This window comes from Tasmannia lanceolata, unplaced genomic scaffold (assembly GCF_043159265.1).
Source record: "Tasmannia lanceolata isolate RefF3 unplaced genomic scaffold, GAP_Taslan_0.1 ptg000037l, whole genome shotgun sequence".
NCBI classification, from domain to species: domain Eukaryota; kingdom Viridiplantae; phylum Streptophyta; class Magnoliopsida; order Canellales; family Winteraceae; genus Tasmannia; species Tasmannia lanceolata.
The window spans coordinates 32,351,532-32,372,500 of NW_027518714.1; the positions used below are offsets into that span (position 1 = coordinate 32,351,532).

Genomic DNA, 20,969 nt, shown 5'->3' on the forward strand with positions numbered 1-20,969 from the left:
TCCGGTTAGCCGTTGTACTTCTCTGATGGTTTTTGGTGGAGTGAGCTCCACCACGGCCTTGATCTTCTCTGGATTGGCCTCTATCCCTCTTTGGCTTACCATAAACCCCAAGAACTTTCCCGAGCTAACGCCGAAAGTGCACTTGGTGGGGTTAAGTTTCATGTTATGTTCTTTTAGGACCTGAAATGTTTCTCTCGGATCGGACACATGATCCTGTGCACTTCGGCTTTTGACCAGCATGTCGTCGACATAGACTTCCATGTTACGGCCGATCTGATTCTGGAAGAGTTTGTTCACGAGCCTCTGATACGTGGCCCCGGCATTTTTTAGGCCGAAGGGCATGACATGATAACAGTAAGTCCCACGATCCGTCACAAATGAAGTCTTTGGTATGTCCGACTCATACATTCTGATTTGGTTGTACCCGGAGAAGGCGTCCATGAAGCTCAGTAGTTCGTGACCTGCGGTGGCGTCAATGAGCTGATCGATTTTCGGGAGCGGGTAGCTGTCCTTGGGACAGGCCTTGTTCAGATCAGTGAAATCAACGCAGGTCCTCCACTTTCCACTTGTCTTCTTTACCAGGACCACGTTTGCCAACCAGTCCAGGTATTGGATTTCTCGAATGAAGTCAGCCCTTAAGAGCCTCTCCACTTCTTCTTTTATCGCCTGCCGCCTTTCGAGGGTGAAATGTCTTCTTTTCTGTTTCACCGGCCTGCAGGTATGATCAACACCAAGTCTGTGCGTGCTGACCTCTGGGTCTATGCCGGGCATGTCAACAGGGGCCCATGCAAAGACGTCTGTATTGTCCTGAAGAAACTGGGTGAGGCTACGCCGGGTGCTGCTGTCTAGAGAGGAGCCGATCTGAACGACTTTCTCATTATCATTTTTGCACAAGGGGATGGAGATGAGGTCTTCGGCGGGCTGAGTCCCCTGATCTTCATCCCTCAGATCCAGTAGTTCAATCGGCAGCGATTCCACTGCGTTTTTGCCCTTGAGTGCCATTGCATAGCACTCCCTGGACTGTGGTTCGTCTCCTAGAATTCTCCCACGCCGTTTGGCGTTATGAACTTCATCTTCTGGTGATACGCTGAAGCGACGGCGCAGATCAAGTTCTGGCCGGGTCATCCCAAGATAGCGTTATAGACCGAAGTGGCCCTCACTACCAGGAAGTTGACCATCGCGAAAGCTTGGCAGGGCGGCTCTCCGACGAGGACTGGGAGTTCAATCTGTCCCTCCTTTGACGACCTATCCTGAGAAACCAAACAGATCCGAGTTCACCGGCCTGAGGCGGTCGTCTCCTATCATCATTCTCTCGAAAGCATGATAGTACAAAATATCGGCCGAACTCCCGTTGTCGACCAGAATTTTCTTCAACTCCCAGTTTGCGACGAGCATGGTTATGACCAGTGCGTCGTCGTGTGGCAGTATCAGATTGTCGAGATCCGCATCTGAAAAGGAGATCTCATTCTCCGTCTTCATCTTTTTGCTGCATGTGTGCACGGCATTGACTCGGCGTGCGTATGTTTTTCGAGCAGCAGATGATGTGCCACCAGCGGCCGGTCCGCCCATAATTGTGCCGATGACTCCCCTTGGCTGGGGTCGGTGTACCTCTAGTTGTGGACTGGATGGCGGAGGAGATTGACCCTAGGCAGGGGGCGGCAGTGACCGCCGAGGGCTCCGGCCCTTGGGAATTTTCTCCTTGCGCTCACTTCTGTGGTTGTCGCTTATGACATACTTCTTCAAGTATCCCCGGCCAATTAGTAGCTCGATTTCTTCCTTGAGCTGCCAGCATTCGTCTGTGTCGTGATCGTGGTCCCTGTGGAACCGGCAGTACTTCGACTTGTCTCTCCTATTTCCCTTGGAGATCATTCTGGCCAGCCACCTTACGAACTCTTCTCTACTGATAGCGGCCAGTATGTGTCTCCGGGAGGTGTTGAGAGGGGTAAAGTTCTCTTCCTTCCTCTGGGGGACTTTTCTCTTCTAACGGCTTTGTCATCCCTACACTGCTTGGTAGGGTTCTTGTCTTCAGAGGTTCTCCTCCGATTTGAGTCCAGGGCTGCCAGTGTCTCTTCCACTGATATATATTCTTCTGCCCCGGCCATCAGATCTGCTAGTGAGTGCGGGTTCCGGCGGGCCACTGCTCGGCAGAAATCGTTAGATCTAGCACCTGCGAGGAGCGCGTTTGCGGCGGCTGAGGGATCTAGATTTGGCACTTGAAGTGTCTCCCTGTTGAAACGGCTGACGAACACCTTCAGAGGTTCGTTGTCCTCCTGCCACAGGGCCATCAAGGATGCTGTTGTTTTCCTTGGCCTACGGCTGCTCATGAAATGGCGAACGAGATCGTCTCCAAAGTCCTCAAAGTTGCTGATGGAGTTCGGTTTGATCCTTGAGTACCAGTCCCGGGCCGCACCAGTCAATGTGGTCAGGAAGGCTCTGCAGAGGAAGCCATCGGAAGCGCCGTGGAGGAGGAGCATCGTTCTAAATGTCTCCAAATGGTCCACAGGGTCGGTGGTCCCGTCATATTGCGGGACGGTTGGCATTTTAAATCCCCTGGGCGCTGGGGCGCCCATAACATTGTCGGTGAACGGCATTCTGCTTGAGAACGCCCTTGAAGCAGGCCGGCTCTGATCCTTTGCCAGCTCTTCTATTCGATGGTCCATTTCTTCGATCCTCCATAGCATCGGATCAGCTCTGCGGTCTGGTCGGTCCAGTGACCTGTTTCTCTCCACCGATTGGCTCGCCGCGGAGCCGGACTGACTTTGGGATTTTGGCTCCTTTTTGCAACCAAATAACCACATGACACCCGACTTCTAGTAGACTCTACCATATTGTACAACCAAATATGCCCTTAAAGAGACTGCCTCTAACAACGTGTTAGTGGAATGATCTTCTTGTCCAGACATGGTCGGGATCTACGAAAAAAATTTATGTACTTTTCAAAAAGTATTGTGCGCCCACTACATTGGATGACACAAACTGTTCATAAGTCGGACCATAGCGTAAATAGGAGTAGAGGGCCACAACTTAAATAGGCTCTTCTCCATAGATCATTTTCATAAGATGATCCTAACCCTTCGATCTGTAGAGGGGTTGCACATTATAGCAACAGTTATAGATTTGAGGGTTAGGATCTGTTAGGCCCAAAATTGGTAACAGATGCGGCAGTGACGTAAAAGCTGAGCTGGAGGACCTGAAGAGCCGAAGTGAAGGAGCTGAGTTCTGCACAAGAGCAAACAAGGTCAGAAGACCAACCCGGAGTGTTGCTCCGGACAGGCCCTTCGACACTCAAGTCAGTATGAGCAGGAGTGCAGAGCTGATTTTAAGAGTGGTTGAGAAGAAGTTATTACCCTCGGTTTGAGCTTTGAAAGCCCTTTTATAGAGGGAAACCCGGGGTGGTTGGATTACCTACCCCAGGACAGGTGTCGGCTTGTCATAAGTTCGAGTTTACCTACTCCAAGGTAATTACCATAATACCCCTGTGAGCAATTAGGCTTGTGATGGGCCATCCTGGGGCCACGTGTCAACAGCTAATTGGCTGCTGTTTTTATATCCTATCAGGATCATCCTATGGAAATTTTTAAAAAGTGTCTTCTGCCTCATTTGCCTTATCAGATGCATTGATCCGAATTACAACAGTATGTCCGGCCAAATGCCATACGAATCACCTCATGATGTTATACAAAAACAAACGGTCTTACGCCCCATATGCCCGTGTAGGACCCAAAAAAGTTGTCCTTTTAACATTGATGGTAAACGTGACTGCATGACAGAGAGAATATTGTAACTATTATTAGAACAGGAGTGCAAATCAATTCAGAGAGTAAATTTAGTGGTTATCAGCAATACAGATGTTACTTGTTTGAGGTACATAAGCTGAGATCGAATCTACAACCTCACTTGAGAAACAATGCACCTTCCAATTGATATACAAACTCAAGCCATTCTTAAGTGTTAGTCATCTTTGCTAGACAAACAGCCATCCGTGCTACACAAACAGTTATCAAAAGACATTATTAAAGGTGGTCTATCTGTTCAGTTTTATGCTTTTTGATCTACATTTTCTTACATAATATTACAGAAACTCTCCCCTCAATCGATTAAAAATGGGTTTTACATCCTAAATTCCAATCCCTCATGATGTGCTCAGAAGGAATGAGTTCCAAAAGAATACCCAAATCAGTTACAGAGACCTCTCACCCTGTAAAAAAGGAATTTCCACAACCTCGTAACAGCATATCAAACCTCTTCTTGTACAGTCGTAAACCCAGTTGAATTTGTCGGGTTAGTGAGTTCTGAATCCTCCTCACTTCTTTCAATCTGCAAACGGCTGTTGAGAACTTCCAAAACGTCCTCTGGAGGGCACTTATCAGCTGGATTCTTTGCTGACATCTGACAGAAACACTCGGGCCACGAATTCGTATAGAAAGATTCGGGTCGGACCCGCTTGTGGGGGCCGCCGAATTTAGTGTTGAACATGACTCTCCGGATGGCTTCCTCGAACCCGGCCAAGTGACCATTTTCTCGGTTGATGAAAATAGGGGCAAGAGCTTTTCTGTCTGGTTGGATCGTTGTTCGGAAACCATAGTACAAGCGGTGGCCCATGAGGTTGTTGGCAAAGTTACTCGGGCCATCATATGTTGGCATGAAAATGTCAGCTAAGAGACAAACCATGTAATCCACGGCAGCTCCCACCAAGCCCCGGGCATTCTTCGCTAGCTCCTCGGCAGGAACCACCGTGCTATGGTTCTCTAAGTGAGGGAATAAAGTTCGAAAGGGCTTCACGAAGCGTTCCCCACCGAATAATTCACCGGCGGCAAGGTATATATGTGTGGAGTTGTCGAATCCCATGGCACGCAAGATGAGACCAACCTGCATAGAAGCAGAGTGATAACTACTGTTTCCTTGCTCCTTCACAAACAATCAATTTAAGTATAATTAAAATTTCTCAAGTATGAGGCACAGCGTATTCATAAATTGCAAGATCAAAATGAATTTTGGTTTTCCTAGAAAGCTTAAGAGTAATTTGCTAAATCCTGGTGTAGGGATTTAATATTGATCGACTGGTTTTTCTTCAAAATATTGATTGAATGGAATTTAATTTTCAGCAGTGGACAATGTTCTCATTCCCAGATGTTGACGCCATGGCATAACATGTCATCTGTTTTGATTATTTTTAAAAACTCATTCTCTGGTGACTTCTTGGCCAGCTTTTTGGTTAACTCAGGAAGGAGGTTTTGATTGACTTGGTATGGTAAAACAAAGTTGACGTGGGTGACCAACATAACATGGCACTCGGCACTTAGTTCACCGCATATAGTAAGTATTTGAAGAGATCGCAGCCAACGTTCACGTATAGAACATTTGATCAATTGCTGTAAAACATGATATGACAAAGAAATGGTTACGAAGTCATGTCACTTAAAATTTTCTGACTTTTTCCACATGGGGGTTCACTTTCTTTCGTTGAAGCAGATTTAGTAGAGGACAATAGGAGGAAAACATTAGGACAAGTGGGAAAGAAAAGAGGAAGATTTCTCAAAGTTTTTGGTCAGGTGGGAGGTGTGCAAAATCTAGGAGAGGAGGTTTGGGGTTGGGGAATTTGATGCGGAGAAATAAAGATTATATTGGTAAATATTTTTGGACAATTTGGGAAGAAAAAGGAACTTATCGACAAAAGTTGTTTCTAAGAAATATGAGAAGGGTTGGGGAGGGTGAAATTGAAAGGAAGTTAGGCTTAGGCAAGGATCAAGGCTCAATGGCTTGGAGGTTTATCTGTTAGGTATGAGAGAAGGTTTTATTTGGGATTAGGTTTAGGGTGAGGTTTTGCGAGGTTTGGTTTGGTCAATTTCCTTCCTATCAAGTTTATTCTATGAGAGAGAGGGAGGAAGGTGGTTTGGGGGTGGAAAACTCATAGATTTAGGGGCTGTTTGGATACGTGGATTTTAGAATCCAGGTTTTAGTTTGAAAGCAGTGTAAAATTCTGGATTTTACAATCCATTATCCTGAATTTTAAGGAAGAAATCCAGGTTTTAGAAATCTCTCCCCAGTCCTGGGATTTCTAAAACCTGGAAACATGGGACGATCTCCTCTCTCGCTCGACGAAAAGAGGGGCGAAAAATCAGAAAATGACGGACGGTTTCCTTCTCTCGTCTCCCCCATCCAGGGTTTTGAGGAAATCCAAGATTTTAAAATATTGATATCTAAAAGGTCCCTTAGAGTTTGATGCTATTGTTAACCTACGTCGTAGGTAGGAGGAATCTTGTCTTTCATGGGTTGAAGTGGAAAATTGATGTGATCCGACCGTTGGATCATCGTTTTATTACTTTTGCGCTTGATTATTTTATTTTATTTTATTTGATGGTTATGAGACTTATTTAGTTTTATTTGATGGACCTCGAAGTGGGGATGTCCACATCATCTAGGGCCCACCCTTGCACTCTATTTCTTCCTTTTTCCTATTATTTTAGTTAGTTTTTCGTATTATGCCCTTGAGCTACTAATATGTTTTTCCTTGTGTTTAGGGGCATGGGAGTCTTTTCAACCTCAGTCAAGTGAGCTAGTAAGGGGCCCACTAAAAGAGAATATAAAAAGGAGAACTAGTGGAGGAAATGCCCTAACTTTGATTAATTTGTGAAAGAAAGAAAAAAGAAGTTGTCGGCCCTCTCTATCTCCCTCCACGCCCTAGGGCATCTTCTCCTTTTCTCCTGCATGACTCACGGCCAAGGTGAGTTATCTCTCTCTCTCTCTCTCTCTCTCTCTCTCTCTCTCTCTCTCTCTCTCTCATCCCAGATATACCTTTCATTATCTCACTCTTCTCTTTCTCGCACCCTCATACCTTCTCCCTATTCTCTTTCTCGCACCCTCATACCTTCTCATTCCCTCGAACCCTCTATAATCTCCTCCCTACTTCTCTTTTCTCCTTTAAATTCTTATTTTGAGGACGACGTTGTTTCCCCCTCATACCTTCTCCCTATTCTCTTTCTCGCACCCTCATACCTTCTCCCTATTCTCTTTCTCGCACCCTTATACCTTCTCTCATTCCCTCGAACCCTCTATAATCTTCTCCCTACTTCTCTTTTCTCCTTTAAATTCTTATTTTGGGGACAACACTGTTGCTCGGACATATGGATTACACCCAAGAGCTTTCCCCCAATTCTCTTAGCCTCTTTGCTAGCAAGATTTAAAGTGAAAGGACTTTGTGTTCTAACCGGTGAGATATTTCCATATTTTCAGCCATTTTCTTGGTCTTTTTGCTACTTTGAAACCAGTAGGAATATTACGAGTAGATTACCCTTGCCTATTTTAAGCCTTTTATCATCTTTTAGTAATTTTAGGGGCCCTAGATCATTATTTTACTTCATGGACAGCAGTTAAACAGTGAATAAATTCAATTATTTGAGCCTCATAATTCCTTTTTTTGTCTTATTTAGGTTGTTATTTGCATTATTGCTTAGATTAGAACATTTTCCATCATTAGGTTCTCTTTAAAGCTAATTTATATAAATCTTTATGCTGATATTAATCAACTGTTGCTTGACTATTTATTTTGGGTTTGAATACGACTATGCGAGCTCATAAAGTTCCTGTAAGAAGTTGCGGGCCTCCGGGTTTGCACCAAAAATGAATTTGGTGGGCTGATGGTCAAGGTACATCTTTTGTCAGCTCTTTGTTCAAAGTGTTTTTTAACGAAATCGAGTTGTCTTGGAATTGGAGTCCAAAATCTATTCTTCCTAATAGGCTTTGATGGTTCTATCAGACAGCAGTGTTAGGCAAGATCAACAAATATGATTGACTCAAAGGAGGAAGGTAAGGCTAACCAGTTGATGTCTTATTTGTAAGATGGAAGAGGAGCCAATTGGTCATATCTTCATTCAATCCAAGTTGGATAGAAGAATGTAGAGTGGAGTTTTTAGCTGGTTTGTTGTTCTATTGATTTTTCAAAATTCCTCAAGGGACCTTCTTGATGAGTGGACTTGTTGTCACCTTGGGGCCAACGGTAACGTTCTATGGCCCATGGTTTCTTTTGCAATCATCTGATCCATTTGGTTTGAAAGAAATCAATGCATTGTCAAAGACAAAGAAGAGTTTTTTTCAAAAGACTTCTTAAAATCGTACTTCTATTGGTCAATCGGGCACTCCCAGGAAAAGATTTTTTGGGTATGACTACGAGGACTCGAGATTTCTTTAGATGTTGGAAAGAAATCCTTGAATAGAAGCTTGAAAGAAAGGAAGACCATGAGATGGAAGCCACCTCCAAACCAAGTGACATGGGGGGCCATTACCATGTAATATATCGATTCATGTTTATCCTCAAATATCATATAATATTAATTAAACTTGCATTCATAACTATAAGGATAAATTCTTAACTATAAATTCACTTAAACACAGTCCATCCTAGTACCCAATTACTAATTATTCCATAAAAATCAATAATCTAATAGTGAAAGATCTTTCGTTTTTTGGAGGTGGACAGCTGGACAACGGCATGTGCTACCCGGTTTGGAAAATTTGCAAATTGGTTGATCCACTCACACCAGAATGCCAATGACTGCAGAGGCAATGCTATAGGAGGAGATCCAGTACCAAGAGGTGTCGGTACACAATTTCCGATGCGACATCTGAATGAGTTTAGAACAGTTGTGGTGGAAGTAGAATCTATACAGTATCGATGAACACTTGGTTTTAGGCTTTTAGTGTTTTAGTCCCACATAGATCATTCAAGGCCAGAAAAGATACTCCTGCATATAGGTTGAATTGTTTTAAAGAAAAGCAAAGGACTAAAGTCTTATTACTGTAGACCCATGCTTAAATGGGTCACATGTGTGGCAATGATGGGTTTGACCATGGTTTTAAATTTCGTCGAAATCCGAAATTTCGGATTTTGGTTGGGACCGAAAATCAAATTTTGGTGAAATCCGAAATTTCGTGAAATCCCAAATTTCGAAAAATTGATTTTTTTTTAAAAATAAATTATTAATCCGAAATTTCGGTCGAAATTTGGGAATTACTAAAATAATACTTTTTTTTAATTACCGGATTTCGGCCGAAATTTCAGTTTCGACCAAGGGAGAAACCGAAATTTAAATCCATGGTGTTGACTCATATGGCAGTGATGTTTTGACTCGTTGAATTCAATGAGTTCAAAATGGTGAATTTGCCTAACTAGTACTGCACGAGGACATGTTCAATACTTCAATGAGTCTGAAATTACTCGATTCTTGAGTCTGGATATCAAGGGGAAGAGTCAGGTAACATTAGAAGCATGTAAGAATGATTATAGTCGCCATCATGATTTAGATTCATAGAATAATTTAGGATATACTTTCACCTATTATACAACATTAACCATCTAAATAAACATTAAAGCTACATTTTCTGCTGCACATATCAATGACAAAGGTGGTGAAGAAGTCAAGAGACGTGTGCTCTGACAATGTGGTTAATTGTACTGCTGATTTATCAAATGATTATAACCTTATTGAAAGTCAATGGTAAAATATTGGGATTGATTGGGAATAGTAACAAAATTACAAAGGTGGTGAAGAAGTCAAGAGACATGTGCTCTGACAATGTGGTTAATTGTACTGCTGATTTATCAAATGATTATAACCTTATTGAAAGTCAATGGTAAAATATTGGGATTGATTGGGAATAGTAACAAAATTACAGGACTAAAAGTGGGAAATATTTACCTCTTCTGGAGTTAATGGACATTTCCCGATGGCTCTCCTTTCATTATAAACAAGTTCTTTCTCTGCAAAGTTTTCCCTCCGGTACTTCCTCAAGATACTTTGTTCTTTGGGGGTAAAGATATCCAAGCACCTGAAAGTTTCCATATCATATTTAATAACCCAACCTCACAAAACAAATATAATAAACCCTGGGAAGAGGTCCATAGTAAGTTGCATCTACTATTATTTCAGCAGGAATCATTAAGAAAATTATTGAAGCTTGCACTTTCATAGTGAAACTTAACTTTTTTTTTAGACATGGAATGGCCAATGACTTCACAAGACAATGCAGAAATATACAAATGTATTAGATCAGATGATTGAAGAAGGTAGCATGACTTGCAAAATCATAAAACAACAGAAGATGTGTGTCCTTGACCTCTTTGCCAATCCAAATTCAAAGAAAAGGAGAGCATATATAAGATTTTATACTATTTTCCCTGGATATGCATACGGATATAGGATCTTGTATGGGGATCCCCTGAACCCCAAAATCTTAGGAGATGGCTACAGCAAGGATCTGATATGTTTTTTTTACTTATAGAGGCAAGGATCCATAAAACTTATGATATGGGGTTACTTTTATAATATCAACTGTACAAAAAAGAATTCTCAATGGAAATTCTTATGATATGGGAATTCAAAATTAATCTATCAAGTTATGATAGAAAATGATAAAGCACTAATAAAACCCAAAATGATATTAAATTAATTTAATCGGACATGAGTCACAGTAACACTATATTACATTAATTTAATTGGGCATGAGTCACTATAAAGTAAATGGCATGAATCCTGGTATCATAATTTTACCTACATAAAACAGCACTACAACATTCTATTAACTAAATAAATACACAAATAATTCGACATGTAGATTAAATTGGATTAGCTTTTTATATATAAAATGGTGTATCCCTCAACCAGAAGTGAGGTTATATCACAACCTGTAACATTGAGATAATTATCTGCTTCTTGGTTCATGCCACAGGTGGAATATAATTATCCCTTAACCAGTAAGATAGTATAGTCATGAGACTCAAGACCAATTTGCAACTAAGAAAAATGCAATTCCTCAAGTTTTTTCTTTTCTCTTTGTAAAGGCAGAAGGTCCGATGTGACTAATTCTATATGAAAATAAAAGGATTGAATGAATACCATGAACTGATCGTATTCTGAATCATCAAAAGAAAAGGAAAAAGTAGGCAAAGAATTAGGAGAACCCGAGGCATATCCCATACCATTACCCAGGTATCCTAATACAATATTTGAATACTCTAGGCTTTTGAAGGATAAGAGAATCATAGCTTTTATCTAGAGATGAACCCCCATTTTTTTTCTGAAACGATACCGCAAGCTTTTTTCAAAAAACCGATACCAAAAGCTTATTTAAAAAAGAAACAATATCACAATAGGGGGCCAAGGATAGCCCCACACATAAAACATCGATATTGGCTCCCATTTCTCCAAGGAGTTAAGAATTTTCTAGTGGAACACAACCGCCAAGTTTTACTGGTTAAGAACTTTCGCGATATACTGCGCAAGTCTTCTTTCTTTCTTTATGTGATTCAGTCGTTTAAGCCGTTAGATTTAGTTTTTTTCTTATTGCCTAATTAGATGTGTTGTTGTTTTCCTTTATTAGCATTTTATTTGGATTATTAGCATTTTATTAGCATCTTTTTGCTACTATTTCATCCCTCGATGGTGATTTCCGGTAATTCCACCGGCGAGTTTCCAATCTTTCTCCGGTACTATGGATTCCTGCACAGAGATCATCTAGTAATTCTGTGAATTTTTTCTTTTATTGAAGCCAAGAACTCCGGTCTCACCCCTTTATGTTGATTTTTACCGCGACCTGTGAACTTCACTTTCTTTTTAACCCAGTGAGATAGCTTAGATACCCGGTTGGGACCATCAGAACGACCGGGCTTAGTCGGTTTATGGTGTGGATTAATGCCTTGGTTATAGCGATGTACTGCATGTTGTTCTTTTTAGATGAGAGCCACCTGTATGGTCAGTGATGTACGTGTTGGTCATGCTCTTCGCGATAGTTGGACGGGTCCCACCAGTCGTTTAGGTCCCCCATATGCTTCACAGCTGTGAGTGGAGGGATCACGAAAGGCAATACGTGTCTATCACCACCTACGCCAGCCTTCGGTGGGTGCCAGCCATCATCCACCTTCTCCCATGGGTTAACGCGTGTTCTGTAAACCATCAGAAAGCATTCAGCAGACGTGGTACCACCTCTTTCATGTGCCATTGCACCTTCAACATGTTTCCCTGGGTCGCGTACAAGAGTCAGAGACTGCATTGGTACCGCCAAAGGTCCATGAGAATTCAAATTTGAACGGAAAGTTGGATTAGATTCCTTTCTAATCAGATGGATATTGTTCATCAAGTGATTTCTAACAGTGTTGTTCTGCATCGTCCAAGCAGGAGGCTTGATCGATGATGGACTGTTCGATTGGTAGTCCCCCACAATCAACGGTTGAGCCGTCGTCTTCTTCGGTGGTGGACGGTGAGCCTGGGATTTTTCCGGAATTGAATGGCTGCAACCGAGAAGAGATACATTTTTTGCCGGATTCTCACCAGTTGTATTAACCACTTCATTGATGAACCCGGGGGCAATGGACTCCCGTTCGTCGAGAGCACCCACTTCGTAAAAAGTTCCATCAACATTCAGAGAAATGGAGCTTCTTCCTGGCATCCAAGGAGGGCATAACACATTCACTCTAGCATATTCTAGATTTTCTCCAGGCTGCGCTTCCATATCGGTTTTCCATAACAGGTCCGATCGTACTCGCCAGCGCCTCCGCAGTCTGTTTTGCCCAAGCATGAAGTGGTATTCTGTGGAGTCTAATCCATCTGGATACAACACCCACCCAGTGGGGTGGTTCCACGGCTCCAACTTTAGAAGCCATTCTCCAACAGCATTACCGCTCATACCCAGAATCTGCCTTGCTTGGTGCTCTGATTCAAACCTAAAGAGGACTTCCCTATGCCCCAACCTGTTAGGCTTCTGGAGTTCGGGCATATCCCAGAACCACCTAGCCCGTGAGAGCAATTCATCGATGCACCACTTTTCTCTTTTAATTGTTCCTATCAGGCAGTTTTTGAGAAATTTCGACCTCTCTTTGATTTCATTACCAGATATGTGAACCACTCTAATCCCTCCGTCTACTTCCACCTTCGGCGGGCCAATAGATGGCCATTGCATTGGTAGGGCTTTTTTTATGGGCAAAACCGCAATATCATCAACCTTCACCGTCGTTCTCTCCATTTTGCACCATCTACATCTGTCCCTCCTCCGGAAATTATGATATCCACAAGTCGAACAATTCCAATCACCGAACAGCATTTCCAGTCTGCTGGGCGGGGGTTTGGTGAAAGCCCTCTTCTTTTTTTTACTCTCTTCCCAGCGTTCGTCATCTTCAAGTTCCACACCAGGATTTTGTGATGCACCCACGATGCCAAAATTTCTGATATTTTGGTCATAAGCAATCCGGATAAGGTTCCTTCTGCAGCAGTGCTCATGAACATCCAACGCCTCCAGACCATCTTTAATTGAGTAACCTGCCTCTACCAAGTCAAGATAGACATCCTTCAGACTTTCGATCCAGTAGCCACAGCTGCATAATCTTCTTCTTATCTCCCAGGTCCAAAATCTCGATTGCTCGACCAAGTGTTAATTGAATCACAAGAGTTTTCCTTCTCCCAACAAGAGGATATGATATAAGCTGGTAAGCTGCTCAAACCCATTGGGTCTTGCTCGTCGTATGAGCATGGAACTACGATTTCTCAGTCATGTTGTCATAGCTCTGAGCTTCACAGACCAACAATTGCAAGAAGCCATGTTGCTTTGAAATGGCTCGGTTGTGAGTGGGTTCACTGCCTATTTTGTAATCTTTTCTTATACTTAGAAGGTGGGCAACCCATGTTGAAAAAGACCACAGACGTGTGTATTGGTTCTTGTTTGACGGTAAAAGAAGTCTCACAATTGGCGATCAGGGTTTTGGACATTGGGGTTTTGAGAGATTAAGACTCATTTCCCATGAAGAGCAAAGGTGGCGACCAAAGGGCCACTAAGAAAGATAAGAAAACTATATTTAAGTTTAATGCAATTCAGAAGCGCATGACCTTACTGGGTCAATAAACTTAGGTTACATATGAAATCCTTTGTAGAAAGAGATAGCACAAAGTATATAACAACAGAGACTGAAATGGAAAACCTAATTTTTGTAACCTTCTTATAGGGGTGTTCTGTGACTCTGAATGCTCTAAAAGTAAACCTTGTTTCAATGTCAGACAACAGTAGTTCAAGTAAAACACTCATCAAATTATGCTTGCCAGTCTTAACTCCATATGCGTGTGTGAATGAACTAAAGATAGATGAGAAACACATGCAATTATTCTTTTTTTGTTTTTTAGGGTTTCATCCTTCATGTTCCAGCAAGAGAACATGTTTCACAAGAATGAAAAGGAAGGGTATCTTACCCAGCAAATGCAAGCATATCCATCTCAAACCGAAGGTGAATTGCCATAAAGTGGCCTTGCGCACGGAGCTTACTAACTATTGAGTTACTCAACTTCATAATATGTGGCTTAAACCTAAGTGCATGGTAATTCACTCGACATCTCAGCCTCTGGTATTCAGGTTCATCAATCTCTTCCGCCAAACGATGTGAAAAGGGAGTGAGATAAATGGCACCATGCTCCTTCATCTTCTCCAATGCAAATGTGGTATACCAACTAAGAGGAGCATCTCTCGGGGGGCGAATCTGAAAACAAAACACAATAAAATAAGGAAACTGACATTTACATCCCCACTGTTTTGATAGATACACTCCTCTTAAATTATTTTTTCCCATTGGGGGTCACGACTGGCAAGAAGCCGTAGCATCCAATGAAAGAAGTTCAAAATAAAGAGAGGTGGATATCTATCAAAACAAAGGGTTGAAAATATCAGCTCCCTAAAACAGTACATGAATTTTTAGAAACCAGAACTGATGTGTTTTAACTCCATTGATGAGAAAACACTACACATTAGCATCTCACCTGAAAAGCTTTCATCTTCTTGGTCTTTCCATGAGCATGAATTTCAGGAAGGCTTTCCACAATTTGAACATCATACCTCAGTGCCCTGATGAAATTATCAACATCATAGATACCTGGAAAACCACTGAATGTGGAAATTTACATTATCAATAAACTTGGTATGGAGAGATGGTAACATGGAATTTATTTATTTTTGAATGGAATAAGAAGTTATATGTACAAGAGAAAACCAACATGAAATAAGAAAGTTAACAAATCACTGGGAGAAGAATCTGGAAAATGTTGCCTTTTCAGACAGGCACCACAAGATGAAAAGAATGGCATTGGGAGCAGAAATTAAGAAACAAAGACATGATGCTCTATTAATAGATTGGTAGCTACTCTCACGCAACATTTGACAATTCACAGAAAAAATGGGTCAGAGTGACTATAGAAATAAAGTACAAGAGAATTATATAGGAAAGGAATACCTCTCATCATGCCAAAAGGAATTTGTATCCAAGTCCGGCAGAACAAGTGTCGCGTTCATGATTCGTGCGGCAAGAACCGCATTACATATCTAAAGATCCAAGACCAACAGTTAATATGTAATACTATACAACTGCATGGAATAGGCAGCATTATCCTAGCTAATGATGCAAGTAAACATTACAACGGAAAGACAAAACATATCAAAAATGTCTTAGAATAAGGAACATAAAGCAACTTGCAATCTGCAATATTTATTCTCGCGTTCTACAAAGAATACAAAACTAGATTAAAAACAAATCTTACAATAAGGAGTCATAGCAGCCAATACTAACCAATATGGAAGAAATCTATTAACATTCCAAGTGAGGATTCGAGCCCGTCTGGGTGGAGATATTGCAAGGACTGACAGGGAGGCCTCACACCTAAAGAGAAACCCTATAGGATTCTTTATCCATCGCAGAACTGCCTTGGCTCCTCACAAGGCTCCAACACATCATACGTGTCAGACTGACCCTCTAAGGGGTTGTAAAGATCTAACTCTCTGTCATCGACATCTAACATAGGTGGGCGGGTAGGCCCAGGTGGTGGTGTGCATCCTAGTGGCACTAATCCTAGGTGCTCGCTGATCCTAGATAAGGCCATGCTAATGTAGACCAATGTATTGGAATGTTGATTCAACCTGGCCTGTCTCTGCTGCTGTCAGGCTATTCTGAGCTGAGGTTGACTCGGTCCCTGACATGGAGTGTTGGTCCTGTTAGCCATGATGCCATGACCTGGATATGTGTGATCACTGTGCAGAACAAATTTATAGACTCTAGAATAGTGGACACGTAAAAAGGACAACCCTATATGACGAAATGGAAGCCTGACCTGGATATGTGTGATCAGTGCGCAGAACAACCCTATAGACTCTGCAATAGTAGACACGTAAATAGGATAACCCTATATGACGAAATGGAAGCCTAACAAAGACACCTTGAACAACAGAAATGACAACTGGGTGAACTGGACAGAACCTACTTCCTAGAACCGCTATTGGAAACTCAACCCCTGCCAACGATACACTAACGATAGGGAATGGCAACCTAAACCCTAAACATGAATCTATCGAACAACGAGATGTGTATGGGTCTAGAAGCGACTAGGAATCTGAGTGTTGGGCTCTGATACCAAATTAGTGAAAACCAAAGAGTTTGTGGGTTATCCAGGAGAATTATAGGAGCTCAATGTGTCAATCTTCAGTTAAAAGTAGTACAACCAGTCGCTAAAGCAGGTTAAGCATTCGTAAGCAGGCCAAGCAAGCGTGTTAAGGTTTTTACGTGTCATTCAGCCATTGAACTATTTCATTATGCATTGCAACAATAGCTCACACCAAAGATGGCAAGATGTATATAAATATGGCAACAAATCAACAATAAGTGTAGGGCCTAATCACAATATAGAAATAAAGAAAATGATAGATCTAGGGTCTAAACTAACCACCTATATAGGGTAAACAATCACTAGGATAAAGTACGTGCAAAGGTATATGGCCAAAAGGGTATCGGTGGATCCAAATCATGTCTAATAGGACTGGAAATAACAAACAGTATGATCTCACCCGGGAAGTATCGAGGATGAAGACGGCGCCTGGGTAGTTCTTTATGCACCAGGTTCAAGCTGTTGGCTCCGATCAAAAGGCCGAGGGGGGTTTGCATCTGGCATGGCACTCCAATCCAGTGACACATCTACAAGAAGCGCCACGTACTGTTGGGTTTTCTTGGCGGATATCCAATAGATGACTGCCTCGATGGATGCCGATATAGCCAACGTATTTCAGTATTTGGCACCGACCTTGATGCTTTAATCAGAACCCTTCCGGATTTGTATCCTCGGCCTGATAGATAAGATGGATAAAGTCGATCATTGAAACCGATCGATGCCCCGATAGCTCTAAAATTGGCTTCGCATCAAGAGTGAGCTGGAATGCCGAAAATTTCCACCAAAAAGACCATGTAAATTGCCAGCATCTCTCAGATCATAGTCACAATCCATCAAAGGGGGATCCTGACTTCCTTAGCCAAACTTGAATCAGCCATTTCGGATTTGCTCGTGTGGGAGACACAATAATCGCCCCAAACGCATGAAGCTGATGGAGGCTAAACCCCGATCAATGCCGTTCAATCAAGACAGCCAAGTATCAAGAATAAGCACAGTATCGGTCCATCACGAAGCCAATCTCCCCTATATCCCTTGACGGGCAGCTGGGATTGATTGAGGAGGAGTGGCCCCCTGGAAGCCCCACCAAAAAGGCTTCGCTACATGCCTCGAGAAAGAAGATCCCATACCACCAGTAGAATCCTGGGCGACTGCAGAAAGTATGCCATGGTCTGCACGGCCTCTCAGGGTGTTCTCCGTTTGAACACGCCGCCAGGGGAAGTTCTAATCCCACGAGGACCAAATCTTTCCATATTTCCAGCAGGTTGCTCGTCGTTTGAAGTTGCTGAATCGGCAACAAAAACCCCTCAATCTCTCAATCTCCTAGCCTTTCTTTCAGAGACCGCCTTCTTGAAACACCTCACTTCTTTGCTCCTAATTGTGTCCCAGCGCCCTTCTTCTCGTCGCCATTTTCTTCCCTTGGTCGATCTGCTTCAATCTCCATCTTCTTCTTCCCTTGTATTTCCTGAGGTTATACTTCCAAAAAACTTAAAGATCCCCAAATTTAAGAAATTTGACAATACAGGATGCCCTGCTATGCATCTAAAGTTAGTTGTGGATTTTCACATACCACAAGGGCTCAACAATGAACAAATTGCCTAGTTGTTCCATATGTCTCTCACTGGAATCGCCCGAAAGTGGTTCTAAATTTGGATAGATTCTAAACTAATACCAGGAAAGACATGTCATATTAGTTTTTTGATCATTTTTCATACAATGTTGGTACAGATGTAACTGATGAGGCCTAGAAATGACTAGCCAAGATGAGAGTCATTTTATGCTATTCTCACAACGAGGAAATCCTTACAAATAATAGGCAGGTCCCCCGAAAAAAAAGCAGGTCAAGATAGTCCTTAAGAGTGTGGCCTCGCACTATCATTAGTACATTGCTCCCATTACTACCCAAACTTTAAAGCCTTGATTCGAGGAGGGAATTAAGTGGAGGATGCCTTTTCAAATGACATGCTGGTCAAAATGGGGATCCTCGAATTGAAACAAAAACCTTACAATTCTGGTAAGAACAAAGTGAATGCAGTGCAAGGGGCAAGCAGCATGTCATGGGCAAACCAAATTACACAGCCCTCCCACCCAAACCAACAATAATCTACACAACAACCGAATAGGGTGAACAGAGTTTACTCCCTTGACGGTTCCCCAATGCTATCTTCAAGCGGCTCTAGGTTGCAGGAAGCCAAGAAGTTTGTCCTGCCTGAACCCTAGACCACCACCAACCCCATCACACAAGTATTTCCATGACAACGAGTTTTGCGCCTATCATCAAGGGCTAGGCCATGTCACCATAAGCCAAGCGTAAGGAGCAATGATTCACTATTAGTCCGGGATATCTGTTTAGATTGTTTGGGGTAAGTTGGGTTCCTCCAAGACATTTAGATGAGCTAACGGAGACTTGGGCTTTCGCTCTTTGGGGCTCCATGGGTAGGTCCCTATGAAATTTTCTTTTTCTGGCTTCTATCTAAGTAATTTAGAAAGAAAGGAGCATGTGAATCTTCGAAAGGTAATCTAGGAGTATATTCTACATTCATAGACAAATCTTTGCATATGTGGCTTCATGGGCAGCTTGCCTTCCTTCGTTCTAATGCTATCCTGCTTCTTCTTTATACGGATTTTGTGAGGAGATTCGGATGGGTCATAGCTATTCTCAGTGACCTATGCTCAGATGGGAAACTCCTCCCCTAGTTTCTTCAAGCTTAAATTTGATGGATCTAGAATCGGTAATCTGGGCCAGGCTAGCATTGATGGTCTCCTTAGCTCTAAGGAGAGAGGAACTCTATGGAGCATTTAGGTCTGATTGGGGTGAAGGATTCTAATGAAGCGAAAGTGCTTGGATTGCTTCATGGCTCTCGTTGTATTCATCATGAGTTGAGTGATCATATTATTATTAGTGAGGGTGATTCCCTTAATGTCATTCGGTGATTGAGGGATAAGAAGAGCTTCTCTTGTAAATTTGCAAATAATTTGGAGGAGATCTTTGATGTGCTTGAGGGCATGGAGATTGTTTATAGGCATGCGCGGAGATCTACAAACAGCAGTGTTTGGCTAGGTCCAAGCTAGCCAGAATCAGATATCGTTTTTTAACAACCCCGCCCGGGGGAGGGGTAAGGGTTGAGGCGGCGGTTCCTAGTTGAGAACTCATCTCAGCTTGCACCTCCAGGCATTTTTTAATGAATAGTCATTATTCAAATAAAAAAAAGAAGGGCTGGTTATGGGGGAGCATCTTGGACATTAACTGGTGGAAGGAGATTCTCTTATCAACATTAATTGTCTTAAGGGAGTTTCTCGACCTCTTGTGGAGATTTTCTTGGCATTTTAGAGAGATGGAGTCATTAAGCCTGGTCTTTGTTGAGTGCTCATCTCATATTGATAGAGAAGGAAACGCACTAAGTGTTGGGACCCAGGTAGAACTCGCCCTCAAAAGCTAGTTGTTAAGGGGAGGGAGCCCGAATCCTTATAAGCCCATCCACATCCTACAACTTTACCGATGTGGGATCTTTACTTTCATGTGGAACCCGCCAACAATCTCCCCCTCCACGTGGAAGCAACATGGATAATCTCGCCCTCCGCGCGGAGGCAACGTGGGAACTATGAGATCTTCCCCGACGGATTTTTCGCTCCTCGAAGGCATACCGGGGTTACCGAGATTCTTCCCCGAGGGATTTTTCCTTTCTCGGAGGCACACCAGGGTTGCCACGTGCCCAGCACTGATACCATTTTTGGGACCCGGGTAGAACTCGCCCTCAAAAGCTAGCTTAAGGGGAGGGAGCCCGAATCCTTATAAGCCCATCCACACCCTACAACTTTACCGATGTTGGATCTTTACTTTCATGTGGAACCCCCCAACAGTAAGGCTAACATACTAGATAATTTTGGGGTTCTCTTGAGGATTTAGACATTTGAAGCAAAGTGCCAAGAGTTGCAATTTTTCCTTTCTTTTTGTATTGTCTTCGTTGGTTGTGTTTTTCTCTTTCATGGTTCTTGATTTTGTGCAACAGGCTTTTGCCTTTTCCCTAGTCGCATCATTTGTTCAAAAAAATCCTTACAGAATAAAATTGAAACAATATCTGGGATGATTGCAATTGTTATGGAAAATTTGATTTGAAGTAAAACATCCATCCAAGGATTCCTAAGTAAAAAAAAAATGGGATACCATGCACTAAGCTTTTAAACTAGACAAAATACACAATTTGAGAGATGAAATAACCATTGCTATCACTTGAAATTAATATACTTCATAAGTGAAAACAAAATACAAACCGCACTGCGTTGCTGATTTAGGCCACCATTGCAACGAACTCGTAAATAACCATTGCTCTGATTTGGAGGGGCTACCACATTGAAAAGGAAAAGCAAATGCGTAACTTAAGATCGATTCTGGTACTAGTGTAATACTTAAATTTAGCATATAACACAATTCCATTGTGAGCTTTATTACATACGGGGCCAATCAGATCGTGGGGCAGATGATGGCTTCCAACCACCAGAAACAGCAGTTCC

General features: G+C 42.4%; 1 protein-coding gene across 2 annotated transcripts in view; it reads right to left on the reverse strand.

Annotated features, from left to right (window-relative positions):
* Positions 1-3,897: 3,897 nt before the first annotated feature.
* LOC143860560 (O-fucosyltransferase 1-like) overlaps positions 3,898-20,969 on the reverse strand; it is a 25,284-nt gene continuing 8,212 nt past the window's right edge. The window contains exons 3-9 of one of the 2 annotated variants that reach the window (XM_077371252.1): positions 20,912-20,969; positions 20,730-20,800; positions 15,260-15,348; positions 14,790-14,913; positions 14,229-14,512; positions 9,696-9,825; positions 3,898-4,908 (exon numbers count right to left, since the gene is read on the reverse strand). The exon at positions 20,912-20,969 is cut by the window's right edge and continues 21 nt beyond it. In XM_077371252.1, coding sequence (XP_077227367.1) covers positions 4,237-4,908; positions 9,696-9,825; positions 14,229-14,512; positions 14,790-14,913; positions 15,260-15,348; positions 20,730-20,800; positions 20,912-20,969 — 1,428 coding nt within the window. In that variant the 3' untranslated portion in view covers positions 3,898-4,236. The remainder of the gene's footprint in view (positions 4,909-9,695; positions 9,826-14,228; positions 14,513-14,789; positions 14,914-15,259; positions 15,349-20,729; positions 20,801-20,911) is intronic. The other variant, XM_077371253.1, reaches the window with a different exon arrangement.